Here is a 22,013-nt window from a genome sequence, read left to right on the forward strand (position 1 = left end):
AAAAAACAATTATTTAAAAAAAAAAAAAAACAATTATTTGACCTTAACAAAATTCACGTACCATCGAGAAAGGAGGCATTTAAGACAGTTACATAAGAAACATGAAAAAAAATTACAGTCAACAAGATTGTTGAAGTCACTGTGCTGTTCTGATGCAGGACTATGGCTTTTTACACCCATGCAAATGCTTCTCTCCCACAAATACAGTTTATTTTTTTTCTCTGGACTCTGGTGATCCTGGATTTATCAACATCGAGCTTCATTATTGTGTTCAAAGGTCTGCTAGGCATCTCAGGCGGCTTAAGATTCTTTCAAAAGTCTCCAGTCACCCACCTTCCCTGACTAACTTTGCAAAAGAGGAGCATTATGTGGGTAATGATGAGCATTTCCTTTTCATTGTTGACTTCTAGCGCCTCAATATAGGACAGGACGACCACTGATTTTTAAGCCTTTTCTGATCCATCTTAGTTAATTTATTGCTTCGCCAAGCCTTACGTCAAACACAGTGCTGAGTGCTGTGGGCAGTAAAGACAGCCCAGGCTGTGGAGTCTGACAGAACTGGGGTAGATCACCAGCTCCACCACCAACTGGCTGGGCGACCTCAGGCAAGTGTCTGCAGAGAATGAAGGTAATAGCTCCTTAAACAGTTCCTCGTTGAAAATGAACAACGATAATGACTACAGGAACTGTGTCTACTACAGTGCCTGGGATACAATAAGGACACAAAAAGACAGTCTCCATTTTCTCTCCCTGTCCTCTTACATTTTTTTTTTTAGCATTCCTCCTGGAAAAAGGGTAAGTCTTGCAACTGTCCATCTGCCCAACTGCTTCAGAGACTGAAAAGCAGTTTCTCCTAGGCAAAGGCCTGAGGTGCCCCTGTTTAGGTCAAATGGTGTTTTTAATTATCCTAGAACTCCCCTCTCTGCCTCTCTACTGCCCATCTGCCCCCAACCCTTGCTGCTGGAGTTAATGTTCTCAAAAGCAAAGGTGCCCTGGTCATCAGGGCAGGATCCCTCCAGGAAGACTGGCTGCCTTCTGAATGAAACGCTGACTCTACCTAAGAAAAGGTTGAGCAGTTCATCAAAATGCAGATTTCTAGGCCACTTCCTAGATATTTTGATTGAGTTGAGATGGATGATGCACAGGAATCTTCATTTCACACCTGACCCGGGTGATTCTAGGCAGGATATTTTGAAGAGCAAACTGGGAGGAGCACTGGTTTACTGAATAGACCCCAAAGTAGATGGGGTGCTAACTTCTGGGTGCATGAGAGTGATAGTTTGGGTAGTCACCTGGGAGGCTCCCAGTCAGCAGCTGGAGTGAGGGGAAAGTCTGGGCTGGGGAGAGACATTTGGGAGAGGTCAGAGAATGGAAGACTTATCCAAAGACAGGATAAGCTCTCCAGAAGGGAAGGAGCGAATTCCTGAGCAGCGAGCCCTGCCATGTTAAAAGGTAAAGGAGAGGAGATGAGACAGAACAGAGCCGGTAAGGAAAATCAAGAGCGTGCTTGAAAGCAAGGGGGAGGGGACACTCCCAGGAAGGGGACTCGTCGGCTGTCAGAGGTACCAACAGACCCAGTGATACGAGACTGAAAACCGCCATCAGATTTTGCCACGTGGGATCCTTGACCAGAGAGGTCTGGGGCCGGGAGTGAGTGATACAGGCAAAGACTGGTATATGATGGAATATTACTCAGCTGTTAAAAATAACTATGATCTTTTGCCACTTGCGACAACATGGACGGAACTGGTGGGGATAATGCTAAGTGACATAACTCAGAAGGAGCAAGACAAATATCAGGTGATTTCATTCATGTGGAATATAAAGAAACACAGCAAAGCAAGAGCCAAAACTAAACCAGAACAAACTCTAGAAATTAGACTGTAAAATCGAGGCTACCAGAGGGGAAGTCAGTGGGTAGGATGGGAGCAAAGTGCAGAGGGGTCCAGTGGGCTATGGTGGAGGTCTCTGGGGCCTTGCTGGTGGATGTGGTGCGCTGATACATTTTCCATAAACACAGCAACTGTTAAGTCTGTTCAGAATCTAACCATTGGGATTTTCCACAAACTCTTTAAAGTAGTTAACAAGGCCTGTTTCTGAATGTTAATGTATGGAGTTTTGAAGCTATTTCATATCTATAATGTACCTGCAATGCCTTCATCACAAAATCAACTGACAATGGAGGGGCCTCCCCTGGTGGCACAGGCAGTTGAGTGCAGCACTGCGAAGCTGTCCGCAGCCTCTGCAGCTCAGGTTCGATCCCAGCTGGCTGGAGAGGGTCCCACATGGCAGCGCAGACCTCTCCTGCCGCGCCCGCTGCTCCCCTCAACAGTGTATTTCGTCAGTCTGCCTGTTCTGTTTCCCGCTCTGTCTCTGGTGAATCCTCTCACCCTCCCGCACATCTGGCCTGTACCCCAGTTCTTGTATAAATAAATAAATAAATTTTAAAAAAATTAAAGAAAAATCAACTGACAATGGAATTATTGGCAACACCTTTCTTTCAAATGCTGTTTACAGCACAAATATGTTCAGGGGAGTTATTCCCTTTCTGATGTGAAAACAAAGTCTTTCACTGAAGAGGCAGCCCTTCTGCTGAACATCTCCCAAGGAGCAAAGCAACGAGCCACCTGTCATTACCTGGGCCAGTCCTTTCGCATGGAGAAGGTCCCCTCACTTTACATTTGACCACGCTTTCAAAGTGCTGTGTGGTGAGAAGGCTCTGTGAGATTGGGGAGCTTTTCATGGCCACGCCTCACGGTGTGGTTCGGTGTCCTCCAGGTGCTGCTGTGTTCTGCAGTCCTTGTGTTAACACTGGCCACAGTAAGGCCATCGTGCAGGGCTTGCATGGAAGATCTCACCTGTGGGCTGCGGTAGGCAGTGCCTCTGAGGGCAGCCAGGAATGAATTTCATATCTGACGGGACCTGCAACCTTAACCTGAATTGTCTTCTTTTTAAACACCACAGGGACATTCCTATGGATGGTGTATGTAGTCTTTATGTTATTATGAAAAAACATTCTTCAGAGTAAAGAAAGCAATTGCTACAGGGGCTACAATTTCTCTATGTGTCTTTGCTTTTATTGATTTATAAAAAGCGCAGGGTTGGGGATATTTTGTTATTGAAACAGAACCTGGCAATCAACAAACCCCCTTATCGAGCAGCTAGTAATGACGAGATATTACCTTGGATAAAATCCAGCTCTCAAATGCCTCCTGTCCGCCAACCAGCTCTATTGTCAACAATCAAGAGGAGGATGAGTCTGGGTGAGAACAAACAGGCAACCCATCAGCTTTTATCCGGGCCAATAGCACGGAGTGGGTGAGGAAAAGTAGTACAAGCGAGATTTCCTGGACTGTCCTGAAGCTGCATCAGTGAGTGATCCAAGGGGCAAAACCCACAACTGAGTCTAAGTGGATTTGGATTGCGAGAGGGAACCCCAATATCCGAGCCACAGGCTGTGCCAACTTGACCAGTCATTTCCTTGGCCCCATAGGAATGCCACCTTGACGCCTGCTGAACTGAGGGTTTTGGTGAAAGTGGCAGTAGTTCGCTGTGAGGCAAACCAAGACCTACACAACTCGGCTCTCTCATCTGCCTAGTAAACCTTCACGCTGTAATTTTTCCTAATGCTTATCTATCTATCTATCTATCTATCTATCTATCTATCTATCTATCTATATATTTTTTTTAACATCTTGAGCAATGTTTCTATGAATCCTCCATAACTATCCGTGACTGCATTTAGCTGCTTTATTTCAGTGACTTAATACTCTGGGAGGAAGAACAAGAACCTGCACATGAGGATTTTTATCCAGGAATCCTCAAAGGAGGCTTCTGAGCAGTTCTCATCGGATTAAGTGAATTTGTGAACAACCAAATCGAGGCCCGCATGATCTTAAACACTGCTGGAAAAATGGCAGAAGTTTGCTGTTCAGATCCTCAGTCCCAAGCTGTGAAATGTCTTGCTTACACTCTGGCTTCCTAGAGCCATTATCTAGCAAGACAAATTCTCAGGCCAAGGCTCACCTATTATGACACTGGATGTAAATCCACATTTCCAAGTGTCCTCTGGCTAATTTTCAAGTTTTTCGATTTCTTGCCCCTCTGATCACTCTGTCGGCTGTGAGCCACCGAGCCGAGGCGCAGCTCTCCGTGGAGGGAGGAACCCGCTCAATGGCACCGTTTTTCTGCTTACTAGTCCTCACTTAGTTGGTCTTACTTTCAACATGTGGTTGGTTTCTGGGCACAAAGCTGTTGCGTTTTGCACACAAGTGTGAGTTGGGAGCACGGCACAGGGCGTGTTCTCAAGCCTGCTGCCCCCTCGGTGTCTACCTGTGTGCTGGGACAGGGGACACACATTCCATTGATGACAAAGCCTCAGTTGTTATAGTTGATTGGGAGTAAACACAAAATGTTTTCTTCACACTCCGCAATGCACAGCCCCCAGGAGAGGGGCACCCTACCAGAACCCAGTATTCTAGTGCACTTTGGAAGAAGTGTCCCAATCCAGCCTGAATCAACACCCTTGGATCACGCCATGGTGGCAATTTACTCAAGGCTTGGGGGCAGCTTAATCAAACATAAGAGTCAGTCAGTCCACGTTGCTCTGTGACATCACTGTTGCAGGGATTTCTGGAAGCCATGGGGTTTCTCATGGGCTTTAGCTCTGCCTGAGCCCTGGCCTCCTGGTCCAGCGTCAGGTGCTCCGTGTCCCCCACTTGTCCCAGCTGCCAGCCGACACTGTTTTCAGTTAACACTCATGCCATGTTCACATCTCTCCCCTCAGCCCTCAGCAATTAGACACCAGTGTGAGCTGCTCCCCACACCTCTGCCCTTGTATCCACACCTCCCTGAACATTATGAACAGTTATCAATGTAGCTGACTCACTTACGTCTCAGTCGTTGAAGACATGTTTGGGTTTTTATGAATAAATGAATGAACAAAGGAATGAGTGAATGGGCAGACCAGACTGTCCCAAGTCTCAGAAGCTGCATTGTGCACCCAAGGGGAGAGATTCTTAGAGCCTGGGGAAGGCATTGTGGGGACTAGAACACACATGGCCGGACCAAGCTGCCTCTCACTACCCCCATGTTAGCCCCAGAGGCCTGTGCTGAGCCCACCTGTTCAAACCCTCTTTGCAAACTGCTCTGAGGCTAATCCTCCCTATATTCCACTTTCAGCAGCACCCCTAAAATAATCATGGGCTCTCTACTTCTGTAGGTCAAAGTTCCTCTACCTACACTCCCAAGTCCTTTGGGGAACTTTCTCTCTCTTTTAATTATTTTATTTTATGTGTAGAAGAGTTGGGGTATAGGCCAGAGGTGCAGGGGGTGAGTGGATTCACCAGAGACAGAGTGGGGAGCAGAACAAACAGATCTACTGAAATCCACTGCTGAGGGGAGCAGCCGGGAAACAGGAGAGGTCCGCTGCACCCTGTGGGTCAGCTCCCTGGCTGGGGATGGAACTCGTGCTGCAGTGGCTGGTGATAGCTTGATAGTGCTGAGATCTAACCCCTAGGCCACCAGAGAGGCCCTCAATATAATTTTCAGGGCTGCTACATTGCAGAACTCCAGCAGGCATTACTCTCACTACCATCTGTGAATTTATTTCTTAGAACACATCTGAAACCTCTTAGCTGAAACCTTTCAGCCAGATATAGCTCAGAATTCAGGATTATTTTGATTTTGGAAAAAAATAATAGAGAACAAAACTTCATAAGAAACTCAATAGTATTTAGACAGCAAAGTGCATGAAACTGCATACAGCCCACTATGTGCGTTTGGGTCAGGTTGGGTATTACTGAAAAGTGACTGCCACAAACTCTGGTCTGCAGGGATTTAGTTTTTTCCTATGGAGATTGGGAATGAGAGCTAGAGAGGATCTCTGGGTTCTTGGCTCCAGGCTGAACTCCTCAATTCACTGTGCAGGGTGACCTCAAGTTTTTCTCCGGAATGGTTCTGCCATGACTCTCGTTGTTGGTCTCCTTCAACTTCCTAGGTCAGCTGAAGGTCAAAAGAGATGGTGTGACCAGTAGACAGCCCTGGGGAGCAAACTCTAGCTCAGGCTAAGGAGAGGCATTGCAGGGTGTCCAGCACTGGCTGGACATGGTGGCCTCAGGAAGTTCATGCATAAAGGGAAGTAGATTCCATCACAGCCCTGCAGCGTCTTGGAGCATACATTTTTTTGGAGAGATATGCTTCTACACATAGTAATGCCAAATGGGTGACATTATTTTACCCAAAATGACACGGCTACTTGCTTTTTCTAAAAACATACATTGTATATACATGTTCACATCTGTAAAAGAGCCAGCTCTCTTGTTTTTAGAGCCACAGAATACTTCAGTACAAGGGTGTATCATAAGCTATGAGCCTCTTATAACAGACATTTGGGTTGTCTTCAGTTTCTCAGCACTGCAGATAATATAAGTCCACCTAAAAGCATCTCCAGACATTTCTAGACTTTTCTAAGTTCCAGTTTCTAGAAGTAGAATTGCTGCATACTTAGATACCAGCTTGCCCTCAGGTCCTCCAAAGGGCATTGTTTGCTATTCCATCAATCTGATTGCAGAACACCCGGCATTAGTCAACAATATCTATTGGTGAGTTGAACCCTTTTCTGTACTTCTATAAGCTGTGCTTTGTGAACTATCTTTATTTCTTTTTCTTTTTCTTTTTGACTGTCTTTTTTCCTGGTGGTTTGTAAGAATTTTCACATATTAAGAGTAACATTTTTCCATTTAAATAAGTGTTATAAATAGTCTCCAATTTGTTCTTTGACTTGCAAGTGGGTGTTTTGGTTGGTTTATTTAGTTAATGTGTATTTTTCCTTACTAAAGAAATTCAATATTTATTTATGTAGCAAGCTGATGAAATTTAACTGAATTCTGGATTTCATATCAATATTAGAAAGTCTTGCCACCCCAAGCTTACAAATCTTTAACTATCTTTTCTTTCTGTGCTCTTAAGAGTGATTTTCCTTTAAAGCACTTTACACACTTAAGATCTGAATTTTTTTTTCGGTATAATAAACCAGTAGTCCCAAGAGCATTTATTGAATAACCCATCTTAAAATAAATGCTCCTCAACTCCCAACTATTATCTATTATTTTTAAAAGATTGTGAATAAGCCCTAATATTTCTGGTATACCAGCTTTCTGTATTTTCCGGCCAAAATAAATAACCTCTTCCAGCACTAAGGATTATTTTTGCTACATTACTTAACCCCTGAGTCTCTGCTGTCATACCGAAAAAGATGGGATACAAATAGAGGCAATGAACAGAAAGCATTTAGTAGGGCTGTCAGTTGGGACAGCTTCTGGAATCTTCTCTTCTGGTCCACTCCACGTCTGAACTGCATACTGGGTGGTGTTTGTCTGTTTATCGGTCACTTCACCTGCCCTGAGAGCTCCTTGAGACCAGGACAGCTGCTGCTGGAGGACAGGCAGGAGCAGTTGGAGGGAGAGAGCCTAGGGCTCCAGGGACAGGTTTCTACCTTACTTTGCACTGACCCACGAACCTTCTCTGTAAAATGAGGAGCACAGAGCCTGCCTTAGAGGATTGTGGCCAGGGTGAGGTAAGTCAGTCCAGGTGACAAGATTAAAGATCACCTGAATGTAGGAAGCAGTTCATAAATGCACTTTATTCTGCACTTCAGTGTTTACATTTCCTACAAATGCGGCAGCAGACTCCTGAGCTCCGTGGGCCTCACTTGCTACTTGCTGATTCATGCTCATACATCAGTCGCTTAGTCATGAAAGAGAGAGTAAACATGACAGTGGTTTTCTCCTTGAAAAAATTATTATAATTGAGTTGAGGATTTTGCTTGAAGAAAAAATCTGTATCATCTTTAAGGTGTTCCACCAAGTCGTAACACCAGGGGCAATAGCAGCAAAATCATTAAAAAAAACCCAGCATGGAAACTTACTTCTTTGTTTTGTGGAAGTCAAAGTAAAAAGGGAAAGACAATAGGGCAATAAATTATGTGAAGTGCATTATTATGTGGCTTATTACACAAGGGCACTCAGTAAGTAGGAGGATTTTGTGTTCATCTGCCCTACTAGGATGGGCTCAAAGGGCAGCCCTACACAGCAAGTGGCTTCTAGTGTCCCTCATGAGAATGGAGTTTATCAACCAAGGGAAGCAGGTGATGGTTACGCCTGTGTTGGAGTCTCTCACCTAAGTATCAATTGTTTTAGTCAAGCCTTTTAGAGATGTTACTAATGAAAAATTCTCTGGCATCTGTTTTGCTGACAGAAAAAAGCTTTATAATCAGAAGTGATTTTCAGATGACAAAATTGATATAGCGTTAAATTATGAAGCAGTTGATTAGCTTTGGAATGTTGTGCAAACGTTCATCCTATCTCTGCACAGAAGTTAAAAAGGTATCAGCAAGTCAAGTGTAGAATTCGCTCATGCTCCTGGATAAACACTTCATTGAGGCCTGAGTGTTTCCTGTCGTAAAGCAGTAGTATACAAAAAAAAAAAAAAAATGTTGGCAGAGAATCCTTTGTTCAAATAAACTCTTAAGTGCAAATGTCAACCAAATAAACAGACAAAAGCAGGGCTGTGGGCAGGAGAGGAGCGGACGGAGGGGCAGAGAGACAGGCTGCAGCAACAAAAACCAGTCCCCTGTAGGACACAAGCTGCTTGTCAGGCAACTGCGAGGTCATCAGTGCTTGTTCAAATACCAACAACCCAGAGGACGGCACAGAACTCAACACGCAAGCCAGGAGTGGAGTCAGAGGCCTGGTTTAGACCTTGGCCCCTACACTTTGTCGTGACCTCTCTATATTGTCACCTGTCAGGTACAGATTATAAGACTACCATGTCCCCCACAAGATGCTCAGAAGGGCTAAGCGAGCTAACACAGTAAAGCTCTTAGCAAGGGTGTGTGAGATGAGTAAGCCCCTCCTACACCATCAGGATATGTTAGTGGAGCAGACAGCAACCATGTCTTGTCTCAGGGAAAGTTGCTGTGTCATCCGTGGCCTTGTGATAACTCACACCAAAGTCACATTGGTTTGTTGCATCACACCGCCATGTTCCGTATTGTTTTCTGCCTTTTTTTTTTTTTTTAAGATTTATTTATTTATTTATTTATTTATTTATTTATTTATTTATTTATACAAGCACTGGGTATAGTCAGAAGCGTGGGAGGGTGAGAGAATTCACCAGAGCCAGAGCGGGGAGCAGAGCAGGCAGAAGGACCGAGGTACACTGCTGAGGGGAGCAGCGGGCGGCAGGAGAGGTCTGCGCGCCATGCGGGACCCTCCTCCGGTGGCCGGGGAGCAGCCGGGGATCGAACCGGCGCCACAGAGGCCGCGGGCAGCTTCGCAACCCAGCGCTCAACTGCTGCACCACCGGGGAGGCCCTGTTTTCTGCCTGGTTTTGTACATGTCAAAGACAGGGCTGACCTACATCTTCATCTTAGTAGTCCCAGCACAAGAACTTTCTCATGGAATAAGTATCAGCACGTGCAGCTGGGGTGGATAAATTAATTCATGAAATTATTTGAGCAGCACGAAAGAAGCTAAGCATCTAGATCATGTAGAGCCATATCAAATCACTTGTTGGGGCCTCCCTGGTGGCGCAAGTGTTAGGACGCAACCTATGAGGCAATCCCCAGCCACTGCAGCATGAGTTCGATTCCCAGCCAGCCTGGGAGCAACCCACATGGCGCAGCAGACCTCTCCTGTCTCCCCGCTGCTCCCCTCAGCAGGGCATTTCAGTCAGTCTACCTGTTCTGCTCCCCGCTGTGTCTCTGGTGGATCCTCTCACCCCCCCATGCCTCTGGCCTGTACCCCAGCTCTTGTATGCATAAATGAATAAATCTTAAAAAAAAAAAAAGCAAAAAAAAAAAAAAACACTTCATTGTTATTTGGAAAGAGGAGCCACACCCAACCCAAGGAGGTAGCATAGAAAATGCTGTCTTGAGTAAGGGGATGATAGAGCAGCCATCTTCAGTGAGGAGGCATTTTCTTTTTTTTTTTTTTTTTTTTTTTTAAGATTTACTTATTTATTTATTTATACAAGCACTGGGTACAGTCAGAAGCGCGGGAGGGTGAGAGAATTCACCAGAGCCAGAGCGGGGAGCAGAGCAGGCAGAAGGACCGAAGTACACTGCTGAGGGGAGCAGCGGGCGGCAGGAGAGGTCTGCGCCATGTGGGACCCTCTTCCAGTGGCCGGGGAGCAGCTGGGGATCGAACCGGCACCGCAGAGGCTGCGGGCAGCTTCGCAACCCAGCGCTCAACCGCTGCGCCACCGGGGAGGCCCGGCATTTTCTGACTATGACAAATTACGCAATAGTTAACAGAACAAGTTAGAGCTACAGGTGAACACGCAGAGCTTCAGCATGATGAAGTGATGGCATGTGACGCCGTCTGTATACTAGCATATCCAAAGGGCAGATTACATACACACACATTAAAAACTGAGCTAGAGGACCTCCCCGGTGGTGCAGCGGATTGAGCACAGTGCTGTGAAGCTGTCTGCAGCCTCTGCAGCGTGGATTCGATCCCTGGCTGGCCAGGAGCTACCCACATGGCGCCGAAGACCTCTCCTGTCTCCCCGCCACTTCCCTCAGCAGTGGATTTCAGTCCATCTTCCTGTTCTGCTCCCTGCTTTGTCTCTGGTGAATCCTCTCACCCTCCTGTGCATCTGACCTGTACCCCAGTTCTTGTATAAAAATAAACAGATCTTAAAAAAAACAACTAAGGTAGAGACACAGAAAAATGGTAGGAAAGGCAACATATTAAAGGTACTGGTCAAAGAGACCTGAAGCCTATTGATAATGTTTTATTTACTCATTTTTTAAAGATTTATTTATTTATGCATACAAGAACTGGGGTATAGGCTGGAGGTGTGGGGGCGGTGAGAGGATTCACGAGAGACAGAGTGGGGAGCAGAACAGGCAGACTGACCGAAATACACTGCTGAGGGGAGCAGCTGGCGAGACAGGAGAGGTCTGGTGTGCCATGTGGGTCAGGTCCCTGGCTGGGGATCGACCTTGTGCTGCAGAGGCTGTGGACAGCTTCACAGTGCTGATGCTTAACCCCTTGCACCACCAGGGAGGCTGATAGTGTTTTAGTCTCTTAAAGGGGAATGGATTGTTGTCACATGAGTGGTTAAAGCACAACAATGCACATCTACGCAGCCATGCTAGCTGTGCGCACCAGCATGCACACCAGCAGCAGAGCAACATCCCAGGGCTGCCAGTGGGATTAAGGTGCAGGTTCTGAAGGAGCTTTAATAATTTTGGAACCCTACACAACAGAATGCTGTGCTGATGACACTAAGCGCTACCTTTCTAACCACTTCTTTTTCCATAGAGACTTACTAATTGACCATAATGTAAAATTGAGCCTAAAACCAAAACTAAATGTTAAATTCAGAGACCTGCATTTGAGACTAGATTATCCAATTTATGATTTCTTAGCACTATTATTTATGGAGGTTAGAAGTATAGTCCAGTGAATTTCTAAAAGTTTCTTTTAAGGTAACAGGAAAACTGCTCTAATGTAGACTCTACTGGAGGGAAAATTAAATTTAAAAAGTAATTGGCAAAATATCTTCTCAAGTCCTCACATATGTGTCAAAGAAATGATGGTGTGCGGGATTGCTAGATAATTTTATGGACTACAAAAGATGGAGAAAGCATGCTAGAACTCTAAACAAAGGAAAAATAATTCATGAATTTTGTCAATGTAAGTTTGAAAGCACACACACACACAGCAGACTTCAAAGCAAGGGCAGTTATCAGAAATAAATAAGGATGTTAATAATAATAAAAGGGCCAATTGTCTCCCAAGTAGACAAGCCCATCCTTAATGTGTATGTGTCTAACCACAAAACATCAACATCTCAAGAGACAAAGATTGCTAGAATTGCGAGGGAAATAAGTGAATCTGTGCTGATGGTTGATGATTTCCATACCCACCTGCCAAAAGTGGAGAGAGGCAGCAGGGAAAAGTCAACTCAACACCACCACACATCACCTGGGCTTAGGACACCTATAGACTACTTCACCCTAGTGCAACAGAATACACATTCTTCTTAAGCTCATCCGGAACATTCACCAACACAGAAAACATTCCAGAACATAAAACCCATCTTGACAACCTCAGAGAACAGAATTCACATGGAATCTGATCTCAGCCCCTGATGGAATTAAGCAAGACACCAATAACAGAAAAGCTACTGGAAAGTCCCAAAATACATGGTGATTTAACAATGCAATTTATAATAACATAAAATTCACAGAACAAGTCTCAAGGGCAATTTTGAAATATTTTGAAATATCTGAACTAAGGAAAAATGAAAACACACATGATAAAAATTTGTGGCATACAACCAAAGCAATGCTTAGAGGGAAATTTGTAACAGTTGATACATATATTAGGAAATCAATAATTAATAACTTTCCAAAACAGAAAGTACCAAGCATTGATGGATTCACTGTTGATTTCTACCAAATATTTTTCTAAGATTTATTAATTTATACAAGAACTGGGGTACAGGCCAGAAATGTGGGAGGGTGAGAGGATTCACCAGAGACAGAGTGGGGAACAGAACAGGCAGACTGATGAAATACACTGCTGAGGGGAGCAGCGGGTGAGACAGGAGAGGTCTGCTGCGCCATGTGGGTAGCTCCCTGGCTGGCCAGGAATCAGACCCACGCTGCAGAGGCTGCAGACAGCTTCACAGCGTTGTGCTCAACCCGCTGCGCCACTGGAGAGGCCTGATTTCTACCAAATATTCAAGGAAGAAATACTAATTATCCATAATCTTTTTCAGAAAATATAAGGAATTTGTGAAGCAGGGCTCCCCTAATTTAAAGTCAGACAAAAGAAATAAGAAACCTACAGACCACAAACATAGATGCAAAAATGCATGTGCTTATTAAATCATCACATTGTATATTTGAAATATCTTAAAATTTTATTTGTCAACTATACCTCAATAAAGCTAGAATAAAATGAAGACAATAATATAATTAAAAGTTCATGAGTACCTACTTAGCCTAGTGTTATAGGTTTCAACTGTCTTATAATATTTGGCCAACTCTATTCCATCAAATGTGTTCACTACCACTATGTAAAGCATCCCAAGGGTAACAGCTTGACATTATCTGGGAAGATGATGGTTTACTCAGCAAAGTTATTTATTGAATGTCTAGTGTATTCTGAGTGCCAGGCTGGCCACAGGGCATCCAGAGGCAAGCCAATGAGAAATGACCCTTTCCTTTTCAATACCAGGTCAACAGCCTGCATTTCTAGAACTGGCAGACCATCATGACTTCACCTCCTTGAAGGGGCTCAAGGTACCTCCTGACTACTTTCTGGTTCACTCTGGCCTTGGTAAAGACTGCAGTGGCTCTTCAACCCTTTGCTTATTGGTTACTTGATTATTTCAGATTAGGAGAGAGGATCTCTCCGTAGTCCTGGACCCAAACTTCCTGAGTGGCTTCTTTTTTTTCTACCTCACCAGCTTTCCTGGGTGGTTTTATAGTTTTAATCTTCTCTCACTTTTAACTTGGAGGAGCGATGGGGAATCTGCTCTATACCCTTGGTTATGTCTTCCCATTGCTGCCTTAATGTGAAATTAATCTGTCTTTTTTTTTTTTTATTTAAACCACATAGCCTATCAAGAGAAGGGAAGTACAGTGGCCAAGATCAGGGACTCTGGAGTCACCCCAGTTGGGTTTGAATCCTGACATCCCCTCTTTAAGACAATTTAACATTTCTAGGTCTCAGTTTCTTTATTGGTAAGTGAGAGTAAAAACACTATCCTTATAAGGATTAAATGCATTAAAACCCATAAAACACTTAACTAGTCATTGGCCTGCAGAAAACACTCTATAATGCTTTTATCACCATTAATATCCTTGGCAACATGAACATTCCTATTTTATGAATGTGACTATTGATTAATGTGGCTATTTATTTTATTAATGTGGCTATTTATTAATGTGACTATTTCAACTTCTGGATATCCTGGCATCCACACTGAACCAGCTCAACACACAGCCTGGCTTTATTGTAAGGTTTCAAACCTAGTGTTTCTCTCCAACTTTAAGTCTTTCCAGTCGTTTTTTTTCACTATTGAAAACTCCCAGAACATTTTTGATGTTCTCTTATCTTGATCACTAGATCCCAGTTTATTCAAATATTAACCTCTAACTCTTACAATTCCTAACCTTTAACTCTCACAATTTCCTAATACAAATCTTCAAGTTTTAGAGAGAGTATTCTTAACGTTTTTATTCTTCCTTAAACACATACTCTTAAATACTCTCCCTCAATGCCTAGAGATCAAAAATCTTACTTGTCTTTTAATAACCACATGGAGTTCACATATTCTCTGCAGCCCTCTTTTATCATTCTACAACATACACATCCCATCCTAAACCATCTCCCTCCTGCCCAAACACACAAATGCACAAACCACACAAATCTTAAATACTTACAGAATTGTTTCTCTGAGCATTTAGTGGGAATCTCTTTTCTGCCTGCATATATTTTACACACACATATGTTAACTCCTCACCCTCTGTTCTAAGTTCCTTGGAGGTAAACGCAGTACCCGCTGAAGCTGACAACATGCCAAGTTTTCTTTTAAATATGCCACTTGTATTAATTCCTTTCATCTTTTAGCAAACACAGAGGTAGCTATTGTTATCCTCATTTCATATCTAAGGCAGAGAGGTAAAGTTGGGGAAAAAGTATCTTTGGCACAAATATAAGAGGTATAAAATAATTGCTCAATGAACTTACTCATATTGTCTTGCAATTCTGCTCTAGTTTCATGAATGATTCATCAACACCTCTTTGCAACCATCACAGAATAATGCCGTTTCGTTTCTATTACCCAAGTCTGAAATAGGACTGTGCCAACAAATGCTTTCCAAGAGTGCATTTTGGAGGGCATGTTTAAATGATTTTGGATGTAATTCGGAGGATAAATATGTGAAAGCCCTTGTATTTTACGGTCAGGGTGCTCTCGGCTTTATGCACACATTTTAAAAATTAACTTCCAAGAATGAAGGAGCATGTATGACATCTCTACTTGCACATACCATCTCTCATTTGTAACCATTGCAATTACAAAATATCTAACTTGAGTAACAATCAGCTACTAACTAGCTTATGTGTTTGGGACTAGATATCTACTTTCAAAAATAGGGTGCAGAGTCAGAATATACTGGACCTTATGGGATCCTAAGGGGATCATACATTTATAAATTATACTATTCTGAGAATGAAGGAATCATATTCATGCAAAAGGGAATGTTCAAGAAACCAGAATCAAAGCTGGAAGGGAATGGTGCTGCAAATGAGGCATTTGAGAACAAACTCTTTCATACAAAGAATTTCCATCTATAATTGATTAAATGATGTCAATGATTTTAAAACAAGGAAAATCTTACTTACAGCAAAATCCTACTTAAGAAATTATATTACAGTGATGTCCAGCTTTTTCATTTACTATAAACTTTTACCCTTATCCCCCTTAAACACTTACAAAAATATACTAAAAAGAGTGAATTGAAAAAACTTGTTTAGACTTATAATTCATAAATATGCATGTAGGGAAGGACAAAATCATGTAAAAATTTGTAACTGCATCATACACATGAATATATATATATACACATACATAAACACACACACATAAATATGTCAACTACCTTCACCTTTTTTTTTCTTTTGATTCGTTAAGATAATAGAAATATGAAAGATGGGATAAGAATAAAGCTATTTACGGTCAAGCTACAAAGTTAATGAGCAACAGTAACACTGTGCTCAAGTAGGACTTGGGTCTAATACTGAAAGTTTTAGTCAAATGGGCATGCAGTTGTAGCAGTTCTAATGACTGCATTCAATCTTGAGAGTCATCAATAAAAACATGCTGGGGATGTCCTCATACATATAAGTTTATGGAAACAGCACCACTTCTTCAAAGAAGAAAGGAAGGATTAAAATCTAGACATATGGGAGGGTCACTGTGTACAATTCAACCAACAATAAAGGGTCAGAGCAAGCGGCCTACCTTCCATGGCCCTTTTAAAGAAGACTTTACAACTGCCACAGGTGAGGACCCCGTAATGGCAGCCTGAAGCTTCATCCCCACAGATGAGACAAATCTTCTGAGGTAAAGACTCGAAGCTGTATTGCGGGCTCTGGCTGGCTTCTGAATCAGGCCTTGAAATGCAAAACAAAGCATTCCATTTATTTTTAGAGGAACAACTATCTAACATTAAATGTTCCCTCACCCAGCCTTGATAGAGTGGCAGGAAGTTTTTTTTTTAAATACATGCAAAGGGTAGGGAGCCTATTCCCTGGGGCTGGACCCCCCCCCCCCCCGACTGTGCAAACCCCTGCCCAGGCACCTCCAGCATAGACAACAATAAATAATTAAAGAATAATTTTGTTCAGAGAAGCTGGAGTCACTGCTTAGGAAAAAAATCTTTCTACTAAACTCTTTATAAAATATCAGTTGCACAAGGAAACCATTTTATCTTCGCCCTCCCTGGCCTCTGAGGAGCAAGGCTGCGAGGCTTCTTTCTTCTTTCTGTTTGTTGTTTTGAAAGTTGCTCTGTGCTCTCAATGCGACTGAGCCACGCTTTAGTTTTAAAAGCTCATGATAGTTCATTGAAACAAGCAAACGTGTCTGTCATTTTTAAGAACTGCTCATTCTGCGGACAGCCTCGCCTGCTCACAGTGTACAAGATTCCCAACCAACACCTTTTTTTTTTCCTTTTAAATTCCATTTCTTAGGTATGTAAATGAGATAGTTTGGAAACCCCGGGTGAAAAAAGTTGCAGGGACTGGAAACCTCAGGGTGCCGAGTCCACGGCCCCGGGGTCTGACTGCACCGAGCGGGCACCTGCCCCTTAAACTTGCTAATCTTGAGACTCAAGGGGAAACTGCCCGCCCTGTCCAAAACCCCCAGGCGCTTCTGCTTTCGGTTCTGGCGGCCCACCGGGCGCGCCTGCCCTCCTCCCGGGGTTCCCCCCCCCCCCCCCCGCCAGCCCCAGCCCCAGCAGGGGCCCGTCTGGGACAGCATCCTCCGGAGAGTGTGTTGGGGAGCCCCCACCCCGCTCCTCCAACTGGCTGTGACGCTGCACAATTGAAAGCGGGGCCGCTCCAGCCTCCGCCTGGAGCGGATTTGCAAAGTTTGGGTGGATAAGGCTCCCCGGGGGACGCACCCCAAGCGGCTCAGGCCGCACTGCCCCGGCCGGGGAACCCGAGCGGGAGGCCAGGCCGGGGCGCTGCGGGGCGGTGCGGGGCGCGGGGGGGGGCGCAGGGGGCGCGGGGGGGGGCGGTGCGGGGCGCGGGGGGGGGCTCAGGGGGCGCAGGGGGCGCGGAGCGCGCGGGGCGGTGCAGGGCGCGCGGGGGGCGCGGGCTCACCTCAGGTAGTTGAGATAGGGCGGGTAGACGGGCGGCAGGCCCTCCTTGAGCACCGCGGGCTGGTAGCCGAGCTGCGGCAGCCCGTTGAGGCCCAGCGGCGGGTAGAGCGCGGGGGGCGCCCCGGCGGCGGCCAGGCAGGCGCCCGGGCCCGGCGCTTTGCAGGGCGGCGGCGCGAACGGGCCGGGCGGGGGCGGCGCGGCCTCCGCCTTGTACAGGACGCACTCCAGGGCGGCCCCCGACGGCGCGGCGGGGCCCGCAGCCTCCCCGGGGGGCCGGGCGGACGGCGCGCGCGGCGGCTGTGGCGGGAGCTCGGGGAAGCCCGCGGGGCCGGCCGCGGCCGCCAGGAAGGCGCGCGGGGAGCGCGCGGCCGCGTCGGGGCCGCCCGCCTCCTCCTTGATCTTCAGCGCGGGCGGCTGCGGGTCGCCGTAGAGCGGGAAGGCGTCGTCCCGGGGCTCGGCGTCCAGCGGGCAGGCGCAGTCGGGGAAGTCGCCGCCGGGCGCGCCCCGCGGCGGCACGAAGGCGCCGGCCGCCGCCCCGTCGAAGCCGTCGGCCTCCAGCAGCTGGCGGGTGCGCGCCGCCAGCAGGGCCGAGCTGAGGGGCAGGATGGGCACGTGGAGGAAGTCCATGGCCGAGCTGGCCAGCGGGGAGCGCCCCGGCGGCGCCGCGGGCGCGTCCGGCTCCGCCAGGCCCCCCCGGGGCGCGGGGAAGCGGGTGTCCTCCTTGGGCACCAGGGCGCCGCCCGCGGGCGCGTCCCCCGAGGGCCGGGGCTTGCCCTTGGGCAGGTCGGCGCGCTCGTCCTCCGCGCCCACGTCCAGCGCGCCGGGCTGCGGGGCCGGCTTCCCGGGGCCCCGGGGCCAGTGCGGGCCCCCGGAGGGGGTGGGCAGCAGCGGCCGCGACGGCGACAGGCCCCGGGGCAGCCCTTTCTGCGCGGGGCCCGCCCAGGAGCCCTCGCCCGCCTTGCCGTCCGGCCGGCTCATGAGCGAGGACAGCGCGGCCCGTGGGGCGGGGCCGGCCCCGGGGTCCTCGGGGAGCTCGGGCCCGAACAGGCACCAGGGGCTGGGGGCCTCGCAGGCGGGAGGGCTGGCCCGGCCCGGCGCGCACCCCGCGGGCGCCAGTAGCGTGTCCAGGACGCTGTCCAGCAGCCCTCCGTCCTTGTCCTTGTCGGGGGCTCTTGGGCCGCCTCCCCCGGCCCCCCCGGGGGCCTCCCCTCGGGGGTACGCCCCCTCCACGTCGGGCAGCGGCGGCCGGTCCAGGGTCTTCTGGTCCGCGGGGGCCGGGCCGGGCCCCGGCCGCGGGAACAGCAGCCCCTCCAGCGCGAGCGCGGCGGCCGGGCCGGCCGGGAGGGGCCCGGCGTCCGCGCGCCCCGGCGGAGGGGAGCGGGCCTGGGGCGGGGAGCGCGCGCCGCCGGCCACGTGGGGAGCCCGGGGATCCTTTGCCTCCGGCTCTGTCATGACGGCCCGACTCCCTGCGCTGCACCCCTGCGTCTGGGCGGAGGACGGGGCGGGAGGAGGGGTGTGGGCCGTGGGGGCGCCGCGGGCGCAGAGCGCCGCGTGGTTGGCGCGCGGAGGGGACGGTCCACTTGGGGTCGGGAGGGGGCGCGGCCGCTCAGCGCCGGCCCTCGGCCCGCATCCCCGAGCGCGGCCCGCGGGGGCGGCGGCCGGGTCCCGCAGGCGCTGGCGGGGTCCGGCCTCCTCGGCGGGGCGGTGGCCCCGGGTCTCCGGCCGGCGCCCAGCGCGGCGGCTGCGGGTACTCACGGGCCAGGCGCCGGGCGGGCGGCGGCGCGGGGCGCAGTTCCCTGCGGTGCCGCCTGCGGACTTTCCCTCCCGCTTCCAACAGGTGCCGGGCGCGTGGTCCCGGCGCGGTCCCGACGGCGTCCGCGTCCCTTCCCGCGAGCGCGCGGGCGCTACTCGGGCCTCTCGGCGCAGCCCCCGCCATGGTGCGCCCGCCGCGCGCGGGCGCCTGGCATCTCCGGGCTCCGGGGCGATGCTCGGCGCCGCGACTGATCGTGCGCCCTGGGGACGCTGCGGGCGCGCTCGCCCCGACACCCCGGCCCCGCGCTCGCCCCGCAGCGACAGGCGCGGGCCGGCCCGCAGCCCCTCCCGGCCCGGTGCCCGCCGCCCGCCGCCCGGAGTCCAGACGCGGCCGCCGCCCGCGCGTGGCCAGATGCCGCTCGGCGCAGCAGGTGCCGCGCGGCGGGACGCGAGGGCACGTGAGGCTGGGCGTGCCCTGCGGGCGGCCTTGGGAAGGGAGCCCGGGGAGCAGGAGCGCCCGGCTGCGGGCGGAGACGCACTGGGGACGTGCAGGGGCAGGCGCAGCGTCCGGAGCGCCCCGGGTCCAGGCTGAGGAGCCGGCGGGCCAGGCTGCAGCCCGAGCGCGGGGAGGGGCTGGTGAGGCGCGCGCTCCGGGTCGGATTTGGCTTAGCCAGGATGGGCCGATGGAGCGAAATGCAGAATATGGAACCGCGGCGAGCAAGAGCTGAGACCGGGCAGAGGAAAGAGGCACCACTAACTAGGATGCCCTCTGAACCCCAGATTCACCCATTCCCCAGAATTGGAGCTTTTCTAAAACCACTACCAAAAAGTCACAATTTGGCGAACTCTTGCACAAAGAGACATCCTCTGCAGAGCCACAGCTGCTGACACGTTGTCTTCCCTCATTAACACCCCCTCTACCCTCACCTTCTCTTTAAGAAAAAGAAAAAAAATAATCCCCAATTGAACTGAACAAAAACTAGATGACCAGAGGTAGGATTCTGTCCTGGAAGGTAGCTGGCTGTGGTTACCTTTTAGAGTAAGAGTATCAAGGACGACGAGGGCAAAGAGTATAGAAGGGGTTCCCTCCCCGGTGACTTCTATCCACGTGAGTACCTCCAGATTTTTCTGACTGCGGGCGCACCATGACCTGCCCTGCTCCAGGAGTCCCCGTGTGGCCTAGAACCCTGGGAGTGGGAGGTGGTTGATAACTTCTCTCCACCTGGCCGGGAAGTTTGCATGTGGCGCTTCCATGTGTCCTCAGGGATGCAGCTAATAGACATCACTAAGGGTTTGGCCATAAGCCCGGTGTTACCTCATAAGAGCCTCAGCAGAAGTGCTCCCTTCCACATTATTATTGTCCTTAAAAATAGAAGTTTGAGCTTCTTAAGCAGCTCATGTCGTCGTGACACTATGTAGAGAGGGGCGGTTCTGAGACATAGTCATTAACTAGCAATGGTGCCAAACCTGGGTGTCTTGACACCACCTTAAATAGTCCATGGCAAGAAGGAATTATTCATTTGCTCTTATCTGTGCTAATGCCCCACTGGTTCCCTCAGCCAGGTACAGGGAGCACCGCAGGAGACTGAGAGCCCGAGGTAGGTGGAGTCTGGGTGCTGACGTCCCGGGGAGGGTCCACGTGAATGAGAAATAAAACTTTGTCATGTTCCGCTCCTGGATTTTGGAGTTGGTTGTCCCAACCATTGGCTTGCTCTGACTCATTTCAGATATGAAGGAGTTAGGCAGGTATAGGAGGGCGGAAGAAAACTCTGGAAGCAGATGGGGTGTGTTCACTGGGCGTCAGATGGGACGTGCAGGTAGGAGGCCATCGTGGGTTTCCTGGTCACCGTGTCTTCCTATTACGAAGCCCTCTTAGTGGTGGCTCACTGTGGTGTTTTGCTATTTTGTACAGTTCAAAGGAGTGGGTAGTCGACAAGTTGGAAATCGTGTCGAAATGCATGTGCGGTCACTGCAGTGCAGGCAGCAGGGTGTGCAGGGGCACTGGGCCCCCCTGAAGCTGACAGCCTCCCCCACCCACCACCCCCCACAAATCTTGACTCTCTCTGGACTCTTCCTCCTGTGGCTGTTCTCTGCCACACTCGGTCCTCTGTGGCTCTGCCCTTATAGGCTCAGCATCCAGGCGCAGGTGTGCGCAGCCACGCATGCCCACGCCGTGCTCCCGGTGTCCGGCATGAGGCATGCGGACTCTGAGCCTATACTCCCAAGCATCCAAGGCTGCAGGCGATAGCCACAGAGGCCAAGGGCGCAAAAACCTGACCAATCTCCATTGACCCTACTGTCATCCAGACCTCCCTCCTGGGTACTGTGGGATTTTATATTGTTTGCAGAACTTGCAGAACTTGAATTTCATCGTTTGATAGCTAGTTGTCGTGCTAGCTTGAGGAAGCGCTTACCCCATTATGGAGAGATGACTGTAAGTGACAAATGGCAGTTGATATGTGTACACAGAGGTCACGTCTCTGGATTCCTGGACACCTGCCCTTCCTGGGTTACTCCACAGTAGTCAGCCCCTCCAGGGACTGAACACACCCCAAACAAAACCCTGCTTTTTCTTCCCTCGCAAGTGGGATATATTTTGGCTTCAAGGAACAGGGTATTCAAGACCCTGTGACCTACATAGTGGGTATGTTTATGTCATGTGTCAAGAAGTTTAGAGAAAAGTGTTCTAGAGTTCAGTCGTCAGTGGCCCAGCAGTGTCCTCAGGTTGAAGCTCTCCATCTTTCGAGTCAGCTCATGTCAGGAGCTTGAGTATTATTTTCTTCCTTGTCCCCTGATGTCCAAAAAGAGCTACCGAAGGTGCAGGTGGCAGATCCCACATTGCATCAAACAT

The 22,013-nt window shown here is 49.1% G+C and overlaps 1 protein-coding gene across 1 annotated transcript in view; it reads right to left on the minus strand.

Moving 5' to 3' along the window:
• The window catches only part of PGR (progesterone receptor), a gene marked incomplete at both ends in the record, with an annotated part of 54,209 nt that extends 35,347 nt beyond the window's left edge, over positions 1–18,862 (minus strand). The window contains 2 exons of the mRNA XM_084249526.1: positions 16,051–16,202; positions 17,412–18,862. Coding sequence (XP_084105652.1) covers positions 16,051–16,202; positions 17,412–18,862 — 1,603 coding nt within the window. The remainder of the gene's footprint in view (positions 1–16,050; positions 16,203–17,411) is intronic.
• Positions 18,863–22,013: the final 3,151 nt, after the last annotated feature.

Source organism: Talpa europaea (assembly GCF_964194135.1).
Source record: "Talpa europaea genome assembly, chromosome: 12".
NCBI lineage: Eukaryota > Metazoa > Chordata > Mammalia > Eulipotyphla > Talpidae > Talpa > Talpa europaea.